Raw genomic sequence first — 22,454 nt, 5'->3', positions numbered from 1 at the left:
CTAATTTTAACTGAGAAAGACAAATTAAGATTATACCTAGTCAACACTCATATGTATTTTAAAAGTGACACTGGTTTTTTAGAATACAAACAGAATGAGGACTTGGTAATGTCCACAAACTAATAAAAACGAATGGATTCAAATACTACTAAATTCAAGTAGGAAACTCAATATGTGAAAGTAACACCAACCCTCCCCACACAGAAAAAAACACCAAATATTGTCAAGCAAAATATTTTTAATTAGTAGGCTGATCATAAATAAATCCACATAAAAGATTTAACAGAATTACAAAGAGTTTTGTATTTCTTTTGTGGACTCAATTCATAATACGCATTAGTCAACCTCATTCTCTAACTGTGACAAAAAGAGTTGTCATCCAACAATGCAGCACAGTTTAAGCAATTCATATTTTGTAGTTACATTTTTACATTTTCTTTACAAATGTAACATTTATGTACATTATACATATATTTTTCTATAGTTCATGTACTGAAATGCTACTGTTTTTACAGGGAAAATATTGAATTCATGAATACAAATCATTCCTTGTTAAAAAGTAATTCATATAAACAAGTAACACGGTACCACTGCCTTTTGGCATCTCTTGTCAGAGTTCAAGTCCAGAAATGTTATATTAATTATCAGAAGAAGGGATTGATCTAATTTGACATTATGACGTATCATTCCACAGAGCTACATAAATGTGCTGGCTTGCAATGGACAGAGCACTGTACTGCTGCGCTACTGGAAATGTGTAGAAACCAACTCAAAACAGACTCGGTGAAACAGCATCATCATTACCATTAATTCAGGCTGAAGAAAATCTGTTAAGTTCTTTCTTCCCCTTTACCTTCTGCCAAAGCCTCAGGGTGCTATGCTATGCATTGTGTCTTGTAACAGCAAATGCCTTCATTTCAAATATCCTATGTGCTTCTCTGACAGATTATGCTTTACCTAGGCTATGGGTCGTTTTCTTCTTATTCAATTTTATTCTACTTCACTTACAAATTTGCTGCTGAATGTGAAGCAAAAATTCATAGTAAGAGAATGCGGCTTCTGTTCGGTCTTCAATCAAATGTTGAAAAAATTCCGTTTTGGCAGGACTCTCATCTCTGAAATAGAAAAAAAGAGAATTTATTTAAAAATGCATGTTATTATAAAGAGTAATTATACATTAAAAAAATCACTAATACATGGGGGCTTTAGGAAAATGGAACACAAGGGATATTAATCAATTAACAGCATTCTCCTATTAGAATACATTTTTATAATATTATTTAAAGTTTGCTCTGAAGACAAGCAACTTCACACAGACTGTGCAGGATAAAACAATTTCATAATTAAGTTACAGAAGTACTTACTTTACCACGTGAAGAATTGGGCTTAATGGTCTGTTGTCTCTAAGCCAAGATATAAAGGATCTCGCCCTTTCTGATGAAAGTGTATCTAGCTCTGGAAGATGTGTCTGGTAAAAGTAATATAATCCGGAAATTACTTCCTTACTCACAGACTGTAGCAATATTAGAACTAAATCATGATGCATTCCCGCTCAACCAACTGCCAGCACTCTATTCCCAGTCCTAAAGCAGCAACCAAATGGGTAAAATTTAAAGTGTTCACAAATCTGTTTATATTTTTCTGGATAAGTTAATAAAACATGTTTTAGTCATTCATTCATTCATTCATTTTTAGAGAAAGAGTGTGTGTACTTGTGGAAGCAGGGGGATGGGGAGCAAAGTGGGGCAGAGGGAGAGAAAAAAATCTTTTTTTAGAAGATTTTATTTATTTGACAGAGAGAGAGAGAGAGATCACAAGCAGTGGGGGAGGGACAGAGCTAGAGGGAGAAGCAGGCTTCCCGGCTGAGCAGGGAGCTCGATGCGGGGCTCAATCCCAGGACCCTGGGATCATGACCTGAGCCAAAGGCAGATGCTTAACCGACTGAGCCACCCAGGTGAATCTTAAGCAGGCTCCACACCTGGTGCGGAGCCCAAGGCAGGGTTTAATTTAAGATTTACTTATTATTATTATTATATTATATTAATTTGTTTGACAGGGAGAGACACAGCGAGAGAGGGAACACAAGCAGGGGGAGTGGGAGAGGGAGAAGCAGGCTTCCTGCCGAGCAGGGAGCCTGATGCGGGGCTCGATCCCAGGACCCTGAGATCATGACCCGAGCCAAAGGCAGACACTTGATGACTGAGCCACCCAGGCGCCCCCCAAGGTGGGTTCAATGTCACAACTCTGAGATCATGACCTGAGCCGAGATCAAGAGTCAGGTGCTTAACTGACTGAGCCACCCAGGTGCCCCAACACGTTTAATGATAAGTATGTCACTGATACTATACCCGCATATTATATTTTTTCTGAGTAAATCAATAAAACATCCACAGTGAATAGTATATCACTGGTATTGTACTGTCCTTTTAATTTCATCTAAAGGAAACATGCAAATGAAGGGGGCTATCACTAACTTCTAAATTTACTCAACAGTTATAGATTCCATCCTCTTCTAATAACAGCCATTCTCACAGAATTGTGTGTTTCCTTTAGTCCCTAAAATTTAAGGGCAAGGGACATCCAGATGGCCAACAAGACGCATGAAAAGATGTTTAACATCACTTACCATCAGGGAAATGCAAATCAAAACTACAATGAGATATACAACAACAACAACAACAAACCCCTACAATGAGATGTCACCTCACACCTGTCAGAATGGCTGCAATCAACAACACAAGAAAAAACAGGTGTTGGCCAGGATGTGGAGAAAGGGGAGCCCTACTGCACTGCTGGAGGGAATGCAAACTGGTGCAGCCACTGTGGAAGGTTCCTCAAAAACTTAAAAACAGAACTACCCTACAACCCAGCAACTGCACTACTAGGTATTTACCCGAAGGACACAAAAACACTAATTCAAAGGGATGCAAGCATCCCTGTTTATAGCAGCGTTATCTACAACAGCCAAATTACAGAAACAGCCCAAGGGTCCTTTGACTGATGAATGGATAAAGACAATGTAGTACACGTACACACACACACACACACACACACACACACACACACACACACACACACACACTCGAATATTACTCAGCCATCAAAAAGAATGAAATCTTGCCATTTCCAACAACATGGATGGAGCTAGAGAGTATAATGCTAAGCAAAATAATCAGAGAAAGACAAATACCACATGATTTCACTCTTCTGTGGAATTTAAGAAACAAAACAAGCAAAAGAGAGAAAGAGAGAGGGAAACCCAGAAACAGACTTTTAACTATAGAGAACTGATGATTACCAGCGGGGAGGGTGGAGGGAGGTTAAATAGGTGATGGGGGTTAAGGAGTGCACTTGTGATGAGCAGAGGGTGATATATGGAAGTGCTGAATCACTATACCGTACATCTGAAACTAATATAACACTGTACGTTAACTAACCGGAACCAAAATAAAAAATTAAAAATTTAAGGGCAAGGAATTTTAAAGAACAGTGTGGATGTATAAATAAATTTAAAAACTATATGCAAGATTATTTTTAAAAGAGTTAAAGAGTCTATTCTTGTATGTTTTTATAAATATAGTTTATAAATTTAATAAATAAATGTATATTACAAAATATAAATATATATTTTTGTATATGAATTTATATGAGGCTGTTTCCAAAGCCAAATTAATAGTAAACTAACTCAAGGTATAGTGTATGTAAAAAAAAAAAAAAAAAAAAATTAAATAGTAAAGCTTTATTTACTGTTATTTTGTTTTCATAACTATGAGTGAGGCTGAACATTGTTTCATATGGCTACTACTGTATTTCCTCCCTGGCTTGGAAATTGCCTATTCAAATCCTTTGCCCATTTTTCTTTTCCTTTTTTTTCTGAGGGGACCAGGGTGTCTTTCCTAAAGATTTGTAAGACAACTTTTTATACTAGAAAAATTAGCCTTTTTTCAGTCCTCAGCTACAGATAAACTTCTGATTTTGTTGTCTGTCTTTTGGTTTATTTATTTTACCACATAGAAATGTTTTATTTTTTAAGATTTATTAATCTTTTCCATCACTAACTTACAAAGGCCTTACCCATTTTAATATAATAAAAATTATTTTTCTAGTATTTTTTCTTTAACTACAATGTTTACCACATCCTATTTTTCATGAATTAGATCCATTTCTGACCTCCATTTTGTTCTGCTGATATGTTCATTATGCCAGTATCACAGTGTTTAAATAACTACAGCTTTAAGTTTACTATTTTATTTAGAACTTCTTTTTCATAGCCTTTTCCCCTTTGCTGACTTTATTCCCTCTTTTCAAACTTTTCCTTATTAACTTCATTTGCTGAGTCTTAGAATTGAACTCTGGAATTAATGTGTGAAATAAAAAAAAAACAAATCAAACAATAGCAGAATGTGATAAAAAGTACACTGACTTTAATTTCAGGAGAAAGGACATATTTACAATATCCAATGATAAAGTAGGTCTTTCCTATTATTTAAATATAGAGAACTGTTTTCAGAATCATATTTCTTTGGTATTGGTTAATATACATACAGTAAAGGCCCATTGCAAAAATTATGTTTATTATCACCAAAATAATTTAAATCAGAAGTTAAAGTTGTTGGAAAACAGTCTGGCAGTTCCTCAAAAAGTTAAACACAGAGCTTAACATATGACCCAGCAATTCTACTCCTAGGTATATACCCAAGAGAACTGAAAACAGTTCACACAAACACTTGCACATAAATTGTTCATACTAAACTACTCACAATAGCCCCAAAGTGAAAACAACCCAATGTCCATGAATGAATGACTCGATTTAAAAATGTAGCCTAACCATATAATTATTATTTAGTCATAAAAAAGAATAAAGTATTCATACATGCTACAATATGGTTGAACTTTGAAAACATTGTGAGAAGTGAAAAAACAAACACAAAAGGCCACATATTATGTGATTCCATATATACGAAATGGCAAATCCAGAGAGACAGAAGGTAAATTAGTGGTTGCTAGGGGAAAGCAGGAGGGGAGAATTTAGAATACAGGTTCTTTTTGGGGTGATAGAAATGCTTGAAATTAAGATACTGGTGATTGTTGTACCACATTATATACTTTATGATAATTAAAATGGTGAACTATGTGTGAATTTTATCTTACTAAAAATTTTAAACAAACAAGCATACAAAACTTAAAACTGTAAAAGCCACTGACCATTTTCTGTGGTATTGATGCAAAATTAGGATACCCAAGTACATCCTCTATGAAGTTATTGTCACAGCTTTTTCCAATCCAAATGTAAAAAACCTAAAATGAAAAAAACAACAAAATATTAAAACTTCCTAATCTGAAACCTATTATAGATAATTTTCTCAAAATATCAAGCATAAAAGAGGTAAAGTATATGGTCTCAATTAAATAGGAACAAACATAAAAGTAAAAAGGAAAACTGTAATTGGTACATTTGGGATCTATATCCAGGAATTTAGAGTGGTTCACATCTCCTTAGCTTAAATTTCAAGAATTCCCATAAAATACATTTTACCATCTTCCTTACTTTTTTCCCGTAAGAAGGTAGTGCTTTAGCCAGGATAACTGACTCATTGTATTTCTTACCCACTTTTTCAATTACTCTCTGAGTATTTTAACTAATGGGCTCTCCCTCAACCACCCTTTTCCTACTCAAAAGGTATCATTTATGAAGTCACCTCGACCATTCTGATACACTTCACCACCATCCTGCCCAGTGACTTCTCTTAAACTTCTAATCGTTAATGGCATTTCAGACAAAGGATAGAAGCTGAAACTGATAAGACTCCTGAGGTCCCTTTGAATTTTATGATTCTAGATGGTAAAATCCTTGAAGACAGAACTTATCTCTTTACTTTTCTATCAAGTATACATAATCCATGACAATAAATAATCCATGATAATAAAATGATATCCAACTAGGAGAGTCTAAAGTAAATTGACCTCTTGTGCCAGGTACAAATTTATTTTATTGCCTCTCCATTCCTAATTTCACCTTTCACTGTCTGATCTATGGTCACAAAGCTGGACCCTGTACGTGTTTCTCCTTTTGCCAGCTGGAACAGTGTTACACTTTTATCAGTAGAGGGTGCTTACAGAGCCACAGTCCATAAGGAAAGCACCTTCTCTTGTCAGTTTTTCTGCAGACAATTTTTGAAGAGGTGGCTGAGGTACGACCCTGTCATTAACATGTACTGCACCCTGAAAAAAAAAAAAAAGAGATGGATTGAGCTTATATAGCTATCATCACAGTCTGGAGCATAATGGCTACTAGCTCTTTATGAAATACTGAAAAATGACACAAGAATTTTGTAAGTTGCAAAAAATTACTGATAATACATTACCACCTTGACTGTAGAATCAAGACACTCAAATGTATTCACATTACAAAGATATAAACATGATGGAGCACCTGGGTGGCTCAGTCAGTTAAGCATCTGACTCTTGGTTTCAGCTCAAGTGGTGATCTCAGAGTCACGAGATCTGCCCTGTGTTGGGCTCTGCATCCGGCACAAGCTAAGTGCTGAGCCTGTTTGAGTTCTCTCCCTCTCCCTATGCCCCTCCCCCTGCTTGTGCACGCTCTCTCTCTCTCTCTCTAAAATAAATAAATAAAATCTTTAAAAAAGATAAAAACATGAATATGTAAAATGATCTGTCCATTTCCTTCTCTTCTGGGATCTGGATATGTCCACTTCCTTCCCTGCTGGGATCTGGATATGTTAAAAGTATCATTATTAAATCTGCTGCAAAGCAAGCTACTTTTTTACATTTCTCGAATAACAAAACACAGAAGATTCCAAAGAGTAGTTTTAACTCAAGGAAGAAAAGGCACTACATATTTGCATATTAAAAATAACTGTTGGACACCAGATTTGGTTTATAATATAATCAAAATTGCACTTGGATCAGAGAGAACATACCTCAACATAATAAGGGCCATACATGAAAAACCCACAGCTAACATCATACTTAATAGTGAAAAACTGAGACCTTTTCCCCTAAGATTAGGAACAGGACAAGGATGTCCACTCCTACCACTTTTACTCAACATAGTACTGGAAGTTCTACCCACAGCAATCAGATGGCAACAACAGAAATAAAAGGCACCCAAATCGGTAAGGAAGAAGTAAAACTTTCGCTACTTGCAGATGACACGATACTCTATACAGAAAACCCTGAAGACTCCACCAAAACATTCTAGAACTGATAAATGAATCCACTAAGGTCGCAGGACATAAAATCAATATAGAGAAATCCGTTGCATTTCTATACACTAATAATGAAGTAGCAGAAAGATAAATTAAGAAAACAATCCCATTTACAATTGCACCCAAAATAATAAAATACCTAGGAATAAATTAACCAAGGATGTGAAAGACCTGTACTCCGAAAACTCTTGAACACACTAGTGAAAGAAATTGAAGACACAAACAAATGGAAAGATAGTCCATGTTCATGGACTGGGAGAACAAATACTGTTAAAATGTCCATACTACCCAAAGCAATCTGCAGATTTAATATAATCCCTATCAAAACAGCAACAGTATTTTTCAGAGAAATAAAACAAATAATCCCATAATGTGTATGGAACCACAGACAACCCCAAATAGCTAAAGCAATCTTGAAAAAACAATCCCAGATTTCAAGATATACTACAAAGCTACAGTAATCAAAACAGTATGGTACTGGCACAAAAACAGACACAAAGATCAATGGATTGGAACAGAGAGCCCAGAAATAAACTCATGATTATTTGGTCAATTAATCTTTGACAAAGGAGACAAGAATATGAAATGGGAAAGGACAGGCTCCTCAACAAATGGTGTTGAGAAAACTGGATAGCAACATTCAAAAGAATGAAATTGGATCACTTTCATACAATGTACACAAAAATAAACTCAGAATGGACTAAGAACCTAAATATGTGATCTGAAGCTGTAAAACTCCTAGAAGAGAGCACAGGCAATAATTTCTCTGACATTGTCCATAGCAACATCTTTCCAGAAGGTTTCCTAAGGTGAGGGAAATGAAAACAAAAATAAATCATTGGGACTACATCAAAATAAAAAGCTTCTGCATAGCAAAGGAAACAATCAACAAAACAAAAAGACAACCTACTGAATGGGAGAAGACATTTACAAATGATATATCCAATAAGGTTTAATACCCAAAATATATAAAGAACTTACACAATTCAACAACAAAAATACCCAAATAATCCAATTAAAAAATGGGCAGAAGACATGAACAGACATTTCTCTAAAGACATCCAGATGGCCAACTGACACATGAAAAGATGCTCAACATCACTCATCATCAGGGAAATGCAATTCAAAATCACAATGAGATATACCACCTCACACCTGTCAGAATGGCTAAAATAAACACAAGAAACAACAAATGTTGACAAGAATGTGGAGAAAAAAGGAACCCTCATGCACTACTAGTGGGAATGCAAACTAGTGCAGCCATTGTGGAAAACTATACGGAGGTTCCTCAAAAAATTAAAAACAGAATTACCATATGATCCATTAATTCCACTACTATGTATTTACTCAAAGAATACAAAAACACTAATTCAAAAAGATATATGCACCCCTGTGTTTACTGGAGCATTATTTACAATAGCCAAAGTATGGAGGTAATCCAAGTATCCCCAACAGATGAATGGATAAAGAAAAAGTGGTGTGTGCACACACACACATACAATGGAATGTTACTCAGTCATAAAAAGGAATGAAATCTTGCCACACCATGGATGGATGTAGATGGTATAATGCTAAGTGAAGTAAGTCAGAGAAAGACAAATACTGTATGATTTTACTCATATGTGGAATATAAGAAACAAAACAAACACACACACACACACACACACACAGAGAAAAACCAAAAAAACCAGACTCCTAACTCCAGAGAACAAACTGGTGGTTACCAGAGGTGGGTGAGGGGTGGGTAAAGGGGATCAAGAATACATTGGTCATGATGAGCACTGAGTAATGTATAGAATTACTGAAGCACTATATTGTACACCTGAAACTAATATATAACACTATCCATTAACTATACTGGAGTTAAAAACAAAAATAGGACATCTGGATGGCTCAATCTTGTAAAGCCTTTGCCTTTGGCTCAGGTCATGATCCAGGAGTCCCAGGATGGAGCCCGGCATCAGGTTCCCTGCTTTTCCCTCTGCCCCTCCCCCCACTTGTGCACACTCCCTCTCTCTCTAATAAATAAATAAAATATTAAAAAAAAAACCCAACAAAAATAAAAATTGTACTCTGATCACAACAGGAACAGTCAGTATCTACAAAATATAAATGGAGATGTCCACTCTACAACTTAGCTTTGTAATAAATATTATAACCAAACCTCAAGGTGAATAACTTTCCATATTTTTGAAAACTCCATAACCACAGATAGTATCTGATAGTCCTATTATTCAACCAAATTCATAGCTAGTGTCCTTATTTAATGTATTATTACTATCACAGGGAAAAAGCAGATGTAAAATATTGTTACGAATACATTAGCACCTTAGCTGTAGAATCAAGATACTCAAATATATTTAAATAAAAAAGTTTCAAATACACTAAAAAAATTATACCTCATCTGTCAATCTGTCTATCCTGTATAAGTTGGGATGAATCATTTTCATTAGATGAACAAGTGGCTGACACTTTATCTGACACATGGCATATACACGATCATCCAGGCGTGTGCTTGTACCGGTTCTAAATGCTTTCTACAAGAAAAAAAATTACATATTTTTCAAATAAAACATAAATACAGATACATATCAAAACAAATATATATACCATCACAGTCATGGAAAAAGCATGGCCTTCAAAACAGACTTGGATTAAATTCTCAGCTCTGACACTCAATAGGTAGATATGTGAGCTCGTTATTCAGCTTCTCAAAGTTATATTATCATGAGAAAAAAATAGCTCTCTAGCTGCTGAAAGGATTATATAATGATGCATATGTAACAACTATTACAGTGCCTGAGACTTGGAAAGATGTTCAATGGACAGTAAATCCTTTCCTTAGAGTCTCTTTCCAGAAGCACATATATACTAAGAGTGTGCTATAAGCACACCATTATTCAAGCTGCTCCCACATATTAAAGAGAGCATATGGTTTCACTAGAGTCATCGTGTGTTTTTATATACTTTAATTTTCTACTGATCTATTGTTTTTCAAAACAGTGCTAAGCTGCAAAATTATCCAGTTAAATATTAACAACCCCAGAAAACCTGGATTTCATTTCTTCATCTATGTATTGAGAATGTATGAAAAGTATATGATACATATATGAAATGTAACAGTGTAGACAAGAGGGCTACCTGTTTGAGAAGGGCCAAAACATAGAGGGGAAAGAGCTTGAGGGAGCTGGGTGCTATCAGTGCAGAGTGCTGTAAATTGGAGACTGTTGAGCCATATGCAGACAACGAATCCACCACAGCATTCACTAAGGCATCTCTTGCATCCGATAGGCTTGATGAGATGGATCGATCAACAGCTATAAAGCAATCAAAATGAAAATGTATTTAACCACTAGATTCCAATGAATGCTGTAAGGGATAAAATTTAAACACGTTATTTAAGAAACCAACAAAAATTGTTTTTAGGATAGAAAATAACATTTCACTTGCCCCTTCATTTTGCAAGTGTCTGCTCATTACACAATTTTTGCAAAGTACATCTGCATAATTCTCACGAGCAGAACAGATCTAGATTGTTGTGGATCTTTTTGTCTTAGTCTCTTTACATCTAAAACCACTTAATTGCTAGTGATATTAGAGAATGTATATCAACCATTTACATCTGAGAAAGCTCTAGGGATGTTGCCATTCCTCCAGTAGAAGTCACAGGTAAAAAGTATCACTTTTTTTTCTGCAGAAACAATGTAAGTTCTACAATCTGAGTTATCCCGTGATCCTCTGAAATCCTGTCAAAGCATTCCCAAGTCAACAAAAAAAGGAGGGCAACTGAACATAGGTTCTCAGACACACTGAAGAGCCAGATAATCAGTGTGAAACTTATTTTCTTCTAAGTCCATATTTTATTAAGCTAGAGATAGCCTACAGATGTGCCCTAGTAAAAATAAAAGTATACTGAAGAACAGTTATAACATACTGAATTTGAAATACTGATATAAAATAATTAAAAACTGGGATGCTTTAGTAAATGTTATTACGATTTTTTTCCCCAAAATGAGTACTAATGACTATTTTTCTCTAGGACTACATGAAAAATAAGGTTCATTTCATGCCCAAAAGGAAAATTCACTCAAAACAAAACTCAGTGTTATATTGATTCCCCAAAAGATTTTTTTTTAACTTACACACAATAAAATGTACATTTTTGGGTATAATTGTATGGTTATTATATGTCAAACACACAGCCATATAATCACTACCACAATCAAAATGCATAACAGTTCCATTACCCCAAAAAATATCCACTGGTGTTGCTCCTTTGTGGTAAAATCTTCTATCTTTAACCCTGATAATCAATGATCTGTTTGTTCTTCATCCCTATAATTTTCCCTTTTCCAGAATGTCATATGAATGCATGTATGTAGTCTTTTTGAAGCTTAGCTCCTTTCATTTAGCATAATGACTGTGAGAATCATCCACGTCTGTTGGCATCAATAATTCATTTCTTTTTATTACTGAGTTGTCTTTCCATTGTATGGATATACCATAGATTGTTCATACATTTACCAGTTGAAGGACATTTGGGTTGTTACCAGCTTCTAGTGATTATGAATCCCCCAGAAGATTTTTAAACTGAGGAATTAGTGAGAAATATAAGAACAGTCCAATTCATATTGCTGTAAATGAAAATGCAAAACATATATATATATATACTTTCTAAGTAAGGGATTTCTAGGGTAAAAAAAAATACCCAGGTTTCAGTTTTTAGGATAGAAAAATACACTTCACCTGTTCCTTCACATTTTTACTCACCCATGTTTGCCAGAAGGCAGATGGCAGCCTGTACATCCACTCCTGCATACACATCTGCTAGTGAGCTTACTACCGGCAAACAGAGCGTGTGTACTCTAATTCTCCGCTCACCTATATGAAATGATGAAGCAACGTCATTGCAAAAACACACTGGGCCAAGAGAGAAATAAAGCAAACAGGTCAAAACATTATTCAAATTACTATTTTGATTGTATTAAACTACCCACAGGATTCTGAAATGTAAAAACAAAAGTTTTACAAGTAACATGTTTTAAAGAAAATCAAAACGCTCTCCAAATCTGTAGACTATGAACATATACTATTTTGTATATAGCTGAAAATTAGGTTCTGGTTTTTATTTTAATATCAATCACTCTAAATTATATCCAACAGAGTAAAATGACAGAAAACGTGACTGTCAAATAACTAAAGTGGGCCTTATGTGCTATGTGGAATTTTTTATTTTATGGGGCAAAAAATAATGCTAAGGATGACGTAGCTGGATTTAGCATGAGTTTACCAGACACATACGATCCTGAGAATACATGACTTCCACGAGTCAAAAAAGATATTAAAGATTCAAATGAGTTAAAAAAAACAAAAAAACCCAAAAACGTATATTTGATTAACTAATGCAAATTCCATTTATCTCCCACTGTATGTTCGTTCATTCTTTCTCCCCATTTCCCCTAGCATGTAAAAGGAGGGGAAAACTATTGTTGATTGTATTTCATATCTGTTAACATTACCTTTGCTTGATGTATATAATAGAGCTGTCTGAAAGCACACTAAGGAAGTATCTGTCAAATTTTCTTCGATTGACAGCTGTACTGCAAATCCAGCATCAGGATTGATGTTGGCAAGGGATAACAGATCAGTGGAACGGACAAAGAAGTTTCCGTGAAAAGTGTGCATTGAAAGACCTAGGGGAGAGAAAACCTGTTATAAAAGATGAAGTAAAAGAAGTATCTTTACCTCAGGCTAAAGCTACTTTGTGAAGTAATACCGGCCTCTGATACTGAATCAAAAGGATAACTCAGTAGGACTAGGGTGTCAGCAGAGGTTCTAAAACACCAGTTCAGAAAGAACAATGCAGCTTATATAAAAGGGAGAGTAGACATTTAACTTGTATTGAAAACTGATCTTAAATTTTCCCATATGTGATCTGAAGTCAGACGAAGATCTAATACACAAAATGAAACAAATGATGATTACTGTACAACTCATTTAAGAATTAAAATTAGAGAGGAGATTCCCTCCAGCAAACACTCACGTAAAACTGAGGTAAACTGAAGACAAATTGAATGATTATGAAGGCAAAGATCATTCATCGTACAATTTTCATTTACAACCTTCCCTACTCCTCTACTTCTCCTTCTAAAATCACCTCCAATATGGCTTTCTATTAACGTTCTTCCTAATAAAGCAAACATTATTTTTGCTTATTTATTCAAATTACTTAAAAAACTGGGCAATGATTATTCAATAACTACATATATTTAAAACAGCTTACAGCTAACTGGATCAGGCAGGAAGTCCTTCATGATGAAGGATCATTACAGGTGGTCAGGGGTAATTAATTTTGACAAAAGTATGTAATATAAAGCCTAATTTTTATAATTTCATACCTTTTGTACATCTTATTCTCATAACCGCTTCAAATCCAATTTTTCTTGTGAGATACCGTTTTAAGTCTTTTTGTAACTTTTCTGCTTGTGAAGGATTGTGAGTATAATGGAAAGATGGGTAATAATAGATGCACCCTGCAGAGTACTTGGACATGCAAGCTTCAGAGAGAAACAGAAAAGGTATTAGCTACAGAAACAAGAATATCCTCTAATAATATCCAGTAATATCTTACTTGTCCAACAATAGAAGAGATTCTATGTCATGAACAAAATCTGTCATAATGAGAAAACCTAAGCGGTCAAAATAAGTATAATATATAAATCTGAGAAAACACAAATATTTGTAAAGTATGTGATAAGGTTTATTATTAAGCAAAATGGTAAAGGAAATGGATTTTAAAAACAAATAGTAATGGCATTTTAGATATGTATAGTGCTTTACAGTTTACTGGTAATTTTCATAGATGGTATCTATCCAATTCACATGCTTTTTACCCCCAAATGTTGAGAACTCTTAATAAAGAGTTTAGATTTGACTGTATGCTAAAAATGTTTATATAAACAGATGAACATGATGATATCTCCTTACCTAGAGAAGCAAGATCAGAATACTGTGAACTTAAAAGGAACAGATCCACTGCAGTCTGCTGCCCTGAGCAATCTAAAGCCAGTTTCTTATAAAAATCAGTTGCAGGGCCAAGATGTTGTACAACCTAAGTCAACAGGTCATAAAGTAAGAGCTAGAAACCTTGCACTATGCACATATTTCTACGTCTCTCCTGCAATAATGAAGAGGATATAGGGATTTCTAGGGTATTTTGTCCTTCTATCAAACTAAGGAAGTTTTTTAAATGTCTAGGTAGTTGTCACAGATTCTTTAAGAATAATAATTGCTAACATTTATAAAGCACTTAAAAAGCACTGTTCAAGATGTTTTATATAAATTAAAGTGACCTACATTTTACAGACGAGGAAACTGAGGCAAAAAATAGATTAAGTAATGACCAATTACATAGTTATTGAGTGGCGGATGCTGGAATATAAACCCGCCAAATCTGGCTCCAGAGTGAGTGCTGTTAACCCTTACTGTATACTGTTCGTAACAACGTGAAAGAGTCCTAGATTAAAGAAGGCTTTTCCTAACTGGTATAAGGACACCTGAGCTGAGAAGGTGGCACCAGAGAGGAGTTAAAAATGCAAGAGCCAGGCTCCAAGTTCTTAATCACTATGCTGTATTACAAAACAAAATGTTTCAATCTTCTTAATTATAGTATATGGTTACTATATAAGACTTTACTCAGATATGAAGAAACATGTGAACTAGCACAGGCATTTAAGCTTTTGAGTCCCAGGCAGATAAAGAATACTTCTAAAAGTCAAATGAGAAAAACAAAACAAAACTGCACTGAAGACTTCAGTAACACATAACTACCTTCCTATGTTCAAAACCCCTCAATATTCTATAACGGACTGCTTTGGATCAATGAACTGCATGCTAGCTCTACTTGATGAGTTTAAAAAATATATTTGCCCCAATTTATTTTAAAATCAGATTTTCTTCCTGAAAAGTAACTTAAAAATGCAGTTTCTATTAAAAGTGAAATATGGCACTTTCTCTAGCAAACTGGTGAAGAAAAAAGCAAAAATACTTAATGATGGCTAGAAGATTTGAGAGTTCTTAAGAGTACAGTTGGTAAAAAAAAAAAATCCAAGTAAAACACATTAATAACTTAAATAAAGCTTATATACTCTTTGACTGAATAATTTCACTTTTAGGAATTTTTCCTAAGGAAAAACCAAATTGTGGCTAAATATTTATGGCACTATTAAAACGGTTTAATTCATACTCATAATTAGTTGTAATATTTCCTTGAGGTCAGACAAAACTTATACACAGCACAAAAATGATTCTAGTTCATTTATTATTTGAAATAAGGGATTCAAACACTCTGACAAAATCTTCACATAAAACCCAAGTAGTATTCAGCCTCATCGTCTTTTTTTTCTTTTATAGTGAAACTACTGGAGACAACTATTTAGTAGCTAGGAGGGAACTAATTAAATCAAATACATTCATATTTACTTTTTTATTTTTGCAAGTTTATTATTTTTTTAGTAATCTTTATCCTCAAAGAGGGGCTTGCGCTCACAACCCTGAGATTGAGTTGCATGCTCTTCCAACTCAGCCAGCCAGGTACCTCTAAAAGTATTTTTTAAAGATAATTTTCAGGGTCCTCAGAAAATGCTCACAATATACTCTTTCAATGAAAAAAAAGCCAGTTAAAAAATATCCTGTATACGTATGATGCCCATATCTGTATGTGTTTATATAACTACACGCTACTGTCTTTTTTTTTTTTTTAAAGATTTTATTTTTAAGTAATCTCTATACCCAATGTGGGGCTCAAATTCACGACATTGAGATCAAGAGCCTCACTCTCTGGGGCGCTTGGGTGGCTCAGTCGTTAAGTGTCTGCCTTCGGCTCAGGTCATGATCCTAGGGTTCTGGGATCGAGCCCCGCATCGGGCTCCCTGCTCCACGGGAAGCCTGCTTCTCCCTCTCCCACTCCACCTGCTTGTGTTCCCTCTCTCGCTGTGTCTGTCTGTCAAATAAACAAAATCTTTAAAAAAAATAAAAATAAAAAAAGAGTCTCAAGCTCTACCAACGGAGCCAGCCAGGCGCCCATAAACGCTATTATCTTGATAGTAAAGATTACTGATGGCTTAATTTGTTAGGCAGTGATTTGTATTACCTTTGTAATTAAAATGTTTATTAGTACGAGCATCTTAAATTATAATATCTCAGATTTAGTAAGTATTATTCCTTGTATAACAGAAAAGAGCACTGCAGCCAGAAAATCAAGTCACACCTTTACCATTAGTTATTTAACCTTTGGCAAGTTTAATCTGTTTTCCTCATCTGTAAAATGAAAGGATTAGAGTAAGTGATTCCTAAATTTCTATGACTTGCAAACCAAGAAATAAAACAACACAAAACGATAATTTGATTAAACCTTCTCAGCAGAGTTTTTACTATTCATGAAGTAGAAAAGTAGAAGAATGAACACATAATCACAAAGTCTACGGAGGTACAAAACACCATCTTAAATATGACCAAGAAACCAAATATACAATACCTTTGTGCTTGATCTCTGATTAGGGTCTTCTCTGGACTGCAGAAGTCCTGCACCCAAGGAAGGTAACTGTGTCTGAAATACAGACACACGGCCACCTGTTGGAGACATTAATTTAAAGGCAGCCTGAAGCGCAGGACCAAGGGCACTGTGTGTTTCTCTTGTATTGGTGAACATATTTGGTAATGCATTCAAAAGGTCTTTTATAAGCTGGGAAAACAAAGATTAAGAGTTGAATTACTGAGAGGGCAAGGCAATTTTCTTCTTTAAAACATTCTGCAGTATAATATATACCACTCTATCATGGGGACCGTAACCTGAGGGGGGTCAATAGATACGCTACCTACATTGTCTATGTGGTATTCATATACCAAGTAAATAAATGTTAAAGATTTTAGTAAATAGTTGAAATAACAGAAATGTTTTCATACTTTAAGAAAAAAAAATCTATCTCACCTCTTTACTTTCATATAGATTCACAAGTAAGCTATCCGGTGTAGGTAGAAAAACATCTAAGGGGGAAAACATATATTTTAATCAACAGATAAATCAAGTCAAAAGAATATCATCAATTTAAAAATCTTAGTTTTTATCAGGCCATATATAATGGGTACCACAATACTGCTTTCTTATACACACACACACAGTGTACATTTTACACATGTGTCTGCACACTTGTATTAAGTACATACACAGGCATAGAAAACTTAGAATGAAGTATTTTTCAGGAAACAAAAAAAATTTTTTTTTCCAGGAAACTATTTTGAAACAAATATCAAAGTACACCAAATTATCCTTACAGCATTATGACAGGATGTACTGTCAAACAAAGTAGCCTCCATTTTAAAAGCTACAGTTAGAAAAGACTTATTCATTGCTTACCATCTATGTCCGAGACAATCAACATTTGAGGCTGTGATAATCCTTCTTGTAAATTGTAGAAATGAATAGTGCTATCAAAGGTCATGAATCCTATTCTTGTTCGTGAATCTCCAGGAAGCCTAAGGATAAAAATGACAATTTTAAATTCAAAGTTTTCAGTTACATATTTTATTTTAAAAAGTAATAAAATAGTGAACTAAGTCCAAGAATAATTACATATGCTTTTTCACAGAGGACAGAAAGTTATTCCTCCCTAAACCAACATACATCAGAGAAGACCAAGGATGAACCATCCCATTTTCAGATGAAACCAACATGTTTACAGTTACTATTTCAAAAAACTGAACCATGTTCAAACCTAAACCCAAACTAAAAATGATATGATTAAATAATCAAAGATTTCTGGTGTGCCTGAGTAGCTCAGTTAGGAGCCCGACTCTTGACTTTGGGTCAGGTGAATGATCTTAGGGTTGTGAGATCAAGCCCTGAGTTGGGCTCCATGCCGGGTATGTGGAGCCTGCTTGGGGTTCTCTCTCTCCCCCTGCCTCTCTACCCCCGCCCCCCCTCATGCACACACTCTCTCTCCAAACAAAAAATCCCCCAAAGATTTCTTGCTAACTTTCCTTTAAAACACACTCCTTTAAAAATTTACTCATATTTTCCAGTTCCAATACCACAAAAATAATGTATCTAGTTTAAATAGTTTAAGGGCAGAATGACAAATGAGTACTTTCCAAGAAAAGACAATGTAATGTAAAGATTTTAATGTAGAAATTTTAAATAAAAACCACATTTAAGAACATCAAAACATTTTATCTATCATCAACCTTTTAGTTTTCTGCTGGAACTCTGTATTCAAAAGTCAATGCCCTGGCACAAAAGAATAAATCATTTCATTACTCGTTGGGTTCTCCTTATTGATAAAGTGGATGCCTCATCTTACAAAAGTATGTTTCTATGTACCACCAACCATATTAACTGCTGTTATATAATTTTATATATAATAGTTATATTATTTAGCAATGTTCTAAAAATATTTTTAAATATTATAGGATGCCAAAACAGTGTGCATCAAAAAAGAAGCATTATTACTATTATGCATGACTGATCAGGCTAGTCAGATGGTCTGCAAACAAGGTCAAAAAGCACTTCAGAGAACAGAATGCACCAAGTTACGTGGTGTTTAGCTTACCAATATTGGTTAAGATTTATGATGTTTCTACAGACAAATTCTTTGCTCCTTTGAAATTTCTAAGGTCAATGAGTGTTAGGGTCGTTTGTTACCAGTTAAAAAGGAGACTACTTATCCACAGTACTCCAAGCTCAAAATTCAGAGTTGAGCTACAATTGCTCCACATCAAATTCTTTTTTCTCAATGTTCTATCAATAGCCCTTTCCAAAAACATGTTACCTTTTTATTTTCCTAATACTTCTACTTTCTGCTTAATTAAATATACATGTTTTAAATGATTTTCCATTCCCAATTTTATTTAACTCACAAATAGTTACTATTTAACTCACAAATAGTTACTCATTGGTCTGGCTCCTATTTCTAGAGTTATATATGCTCATACTTTCTCAGCAAGCTGACTCTTCAGTTTTAAAACTCTCTCTTTGCAGAGTCTTCCACTGCCACTCACTGCTAAAGCTGAATCTGAATTAAGCACCTCTGACTAAAAACAGGGCAAATGCTTCAATAAGGATAAAAATATGAGAACTCTTAAGTTATTAACAGAAAATAAAAGCAAATCATTTAATATCTCTGGATATTTTTATCTCAATGTTATCCACTTATCATAGGCCCAGATCAGTGCCATGCAGACTACTGTGATAAAAGCTAACACTTATTAGAGGAAGGACTCTCAGGCTCAAATGGAAGATGGGAGAAACTTTTTGGAATCACCAAGAGTACTTCTGACAAAGTATTTATATGTGCAACCATCCCAACTCCTCTATACATGTCAAGAACCAATGCAGGTGTGAACCACTCTTACTAATAACCTTAAGTCAAATCTCTGTGGGTGTTGGGAGTAAAAAAAAGAAATGTACAAACTATTTTGTTTTCCAGAGATTTGGAAGGTTCATTTTTAAAGCTAGTTGAGGGTCTCCTTCATGACTAATACAAGGCAGGAATTAGAGCCAAGTATAAGCAATCTATCCTATACCCTCTTTCTACTTTCACAATACAGCTCGTTATCAATGTGCCAAAATGAAGAGTTCAGTTTCTGGCTTCCTGAAATATTCAGTACAAAATCAATTCCTCCCTTCCCTTTATCTGGCTCATTTTCTCATTAGGACATTTAAAACTAATATGAAAAACTCCTTGCTCAGGCATAAATTTCAGCTAGATTTCTCTCATCCAGGTCCTTGATACCCTGGCCAGTGCTCAGATCTGCTAAGTCAGAGGAACAGTTAGATGAAATCTAAATTCCTCGGCAAGTATTAAACATTTACAATTCTATGATTCAGATACCAAGTCATAAATTGTAGTAATCGAAGTAGCAGGACCCTTAGTCTGAGGTGGACAAAGAAGTACTCTTGCAGTAAGAGATAAACGAAGTAAAACTGTAATTAAAAACCAACCCCATAAATTGCTAATAAACATTTCGCATTTATATATATTTGTACACACACATTATGAGTAAAAAAAAATCTTACTTGTCTAGATTTTCTAACAATGACTGGCACAAAATTGTCAAATATCCAGCTTCCACTGCATTATGAGATACATCTAAAACAAATAAGTAAACTGCAGGTTGAGGAGGACGAAGCTGAAAGGAATGAAAATAATGTAATTTATTTCATAGGCACAATTTATTCTTTTTATAACACTTTTACTACTGGGTATTTACTGAGTAAATGACACACAAAAAATATACAAATAGGAGGATCGACATTTTATAAGATTTTACGTACTAATGAAAATGACATTCCTTTAGCTTTTTTCCTTATAAAGTTGGTTATGGATTAAGCATAATAAGGCAGTTGTTAGGTGTGCCTGGGTGGCTCAGTCGGTTAGGCGTCCAACTCTTGATTTCAGCTCAGGTCATGATTTCGGGGTTGTGAGATCCAGCCCCGCATCAGGCTCCGTGCTGGGCATGGAGCCTGCTTAAGATTCTCTCTCTCCCTCTCCCTCTGCCCTTCACACCCCCAACTCCCCTGGCTCTTGTGTTCTCTTAAAAAAAAAAAAAAAAAAAAAAAAGGAGTTGTTACAGTAATGTTTAAGTAGATGGGCTAAATGTTTTCCTGATAAGAGTGTTGATTGAGGTATCTTTCAAAGAAAAAATGAGCTTATTTTTTAATATGAACATCTATATCCCTTCCCTACTCCAGAAAAATACTGTTTTTTATATTTGTTTTTTAAAATCTGACAACTAATAGTACTAGCCATTAGTACTAGCTCTTAGGTTACCTGGTGGTGGCTAAATCCCAAGGGTCAAGTGCCGAGTATAAAGGAAGTCCTTGTGATGGTATTCTAAGTATGTTAAGTCATTATCTGCTAGAGATGTATACTGAAGTATTTATAGGTTAAATGATATGATGCTGGGATCACCATTTAATAAACTCCAGGGTGGGTGAGGGGAGGGGGCACTGGGGTGGACTGGGGATAGATGAAATACATTTAGAAAAATGCTGACAACTGTTGAAGCTCAGTGATGGGTAAGTAATAGTTCACTATATTATTATCTCTTTTTTGAAATATGCTTAAAAACTGCTGTTATAGAAAGTTGAAAGGATACATAGAATCTTTTTTTTTCTTAATAGGCCAACCAAGGATCACATGGGTCATATGGCAAAAATTAAAGATTAACTTCTTGCTTCACCACTTCAATTAGATTAAGATCCTAAGGAGTCAGAACAGAGTTGGGAATGTAAGTTGTAAAGAAGGTAAGAAGCTGAGAGTAAAAGTTTACTATAGTTAATATGGAAACGGACAAGGAAACAGTAGTTAAGTGGGCATATGCTAAAGTGGACACAAAGGACCATAAAAATTACAAAAACAAAGAAAGAAATGGGTCAAACAGGAATTTAATACACATTAGCTGTCTCTGTTTACCTTTCCCCACTAGCAACATCTTCCATTTTTGCAGACAACAAAGATTAGTAATAAGGGTACTGAAGAAATGTAAGTTATTATAAATACATTTAAAATGAGTAGATACGGGGGCGCCTGGGCGGCTCAGATGGTTAAGCATCTGCCTTCGGCTCAGGTCATGATCCCAGGGTCCTGGAATTGAGCCCCACATCGGGCTCCTGGCTCAACGGGGAGCCTGCTTCTCCCTCTCCCTCTGCCTCTCTCCCTGCTCATGCTTTCTCTCTCTCTGTATCTCTGTGTCTCAAATGAATAAAATCTTTAAAAAAAAAAGTGAGTAGATACGATAAAGAAGATGAGAACTTAAGCCAAGAATTCATTTTTATAAATGGAAAAGAAGAATGAGATCTTATAGTATAATTAAAGAAAAGGTAGAATTTGATGATGAACTGGAAAGAGAAAAATTAAAGTCAAGTCACTATCCATTTATCTTGACAGCTGTACTGGGTGAACCAGTAAGATGGTGGTATCTTTAAGAGCTTGAAAACTGAGTTTTTCTGTTTGAAGGTCTTAAATATTACATGGCAAAAGAATATTTATATTCATTTCATGTGAGCAATCAAATCAAAATGGCAACAAATTGTAAATAGTGCTTATCATAAAAAACTACTAATGTTTCTTAGTGACATAACTGCATCTTCTAGGACATCAAGTAACCTTTACAAAGAGTTTTCTATTTGTGAAGTATAAACTTTCAGCATTATTTAAAAAAAATTCA

General features: G+C 34.8%; 1 protein-coding gene across 5 annotated transcripts in view; it reads right to left on the bottom strand.

Moving 5' to 3' along the window:
- Positions 1-226: 226 nt before the first annotated feature.
- SEC24B (SEC24 homolog B, COPII coat complex component) overlaps positions 227-22,454 on the bottom strand; it is an 86,973-nt gene continuing 64,745 nt past the window's right edge. For 4 of the 5 annotated variants that reach the window (XM_027598265.2, XM_027598266.2, XM_027598267.2 and 1 more), the window contains 14 exons: positions 20,302-20,414; positions 17,644-17,762; positions 17,218-17,273; positions 16,765-16,971; positions 14,217-14,340; positions 13,628-13,786; positions 12,749-12,922; positions 12,000-12,110; positions 10,371-10,546; positions 9,629-9,766; positions 6,118-6,222; positions 5,206-5,298; positions 1,365-1,468; positions 227-1,115 (listed from right to left, as the gene is read on the bottom strand). In XM_027598265.2, the coding sequence (XP_027454066.1) occupies positions 1,001-1,115; positions 1,365-1,468; positions 5,206-5,298; positions 6,118-6,222; positions 9,629-9,766; positions 10,371-10,546; positions 12,000-12,110; positions 12,749-12,922; positions 13,628-13,786; positions 14,217-14,340; positions 16,765-16,971; positions 17,218-17,273; positions 17,644-17,762; positions 20,302-20,414 (1,794 nt within the window). In that variant the 3' untranslated portion in view covers positions 227-1,000. Of the gene's footprint in view, positions 1,116-1,364; positions 1,469-5,205; positions 5,299-6,115; positions 6,223-9,628; positions 9,767-10,370; positions 10,547-11,999; positions 12,111-12,748; positions 12,923-13,627; positions 13,787-14,216; positions 14,341-16,764; positions 16,972-17,217; positions 17,274-17,643; positions 17,763-20,301; positions 20,415-22,454 lie in introns of those variants that run through there. The other variant, XR_003520677.2, reaches the window with a different exon arrangement.

This window comes from Zalophus californianus, chromosome 2, assembly GCF_009762305.2.
Source record: "Zalophus californianus isolate mZalCal1 chromosome 2, mZalCal1.pri.v2, whole genome shotgun sequence".
NCBI lineage: Eukaryota > Metazoa > Chordata > Mammalia > Carnivora > Otariidae > Zalophus > Zalophus californianus.
The sequence above is the reverse complement of the archived record's forward strand: the minus strand, read 5'-3'. Positions and strand labels throughout refer to the sequence as shown.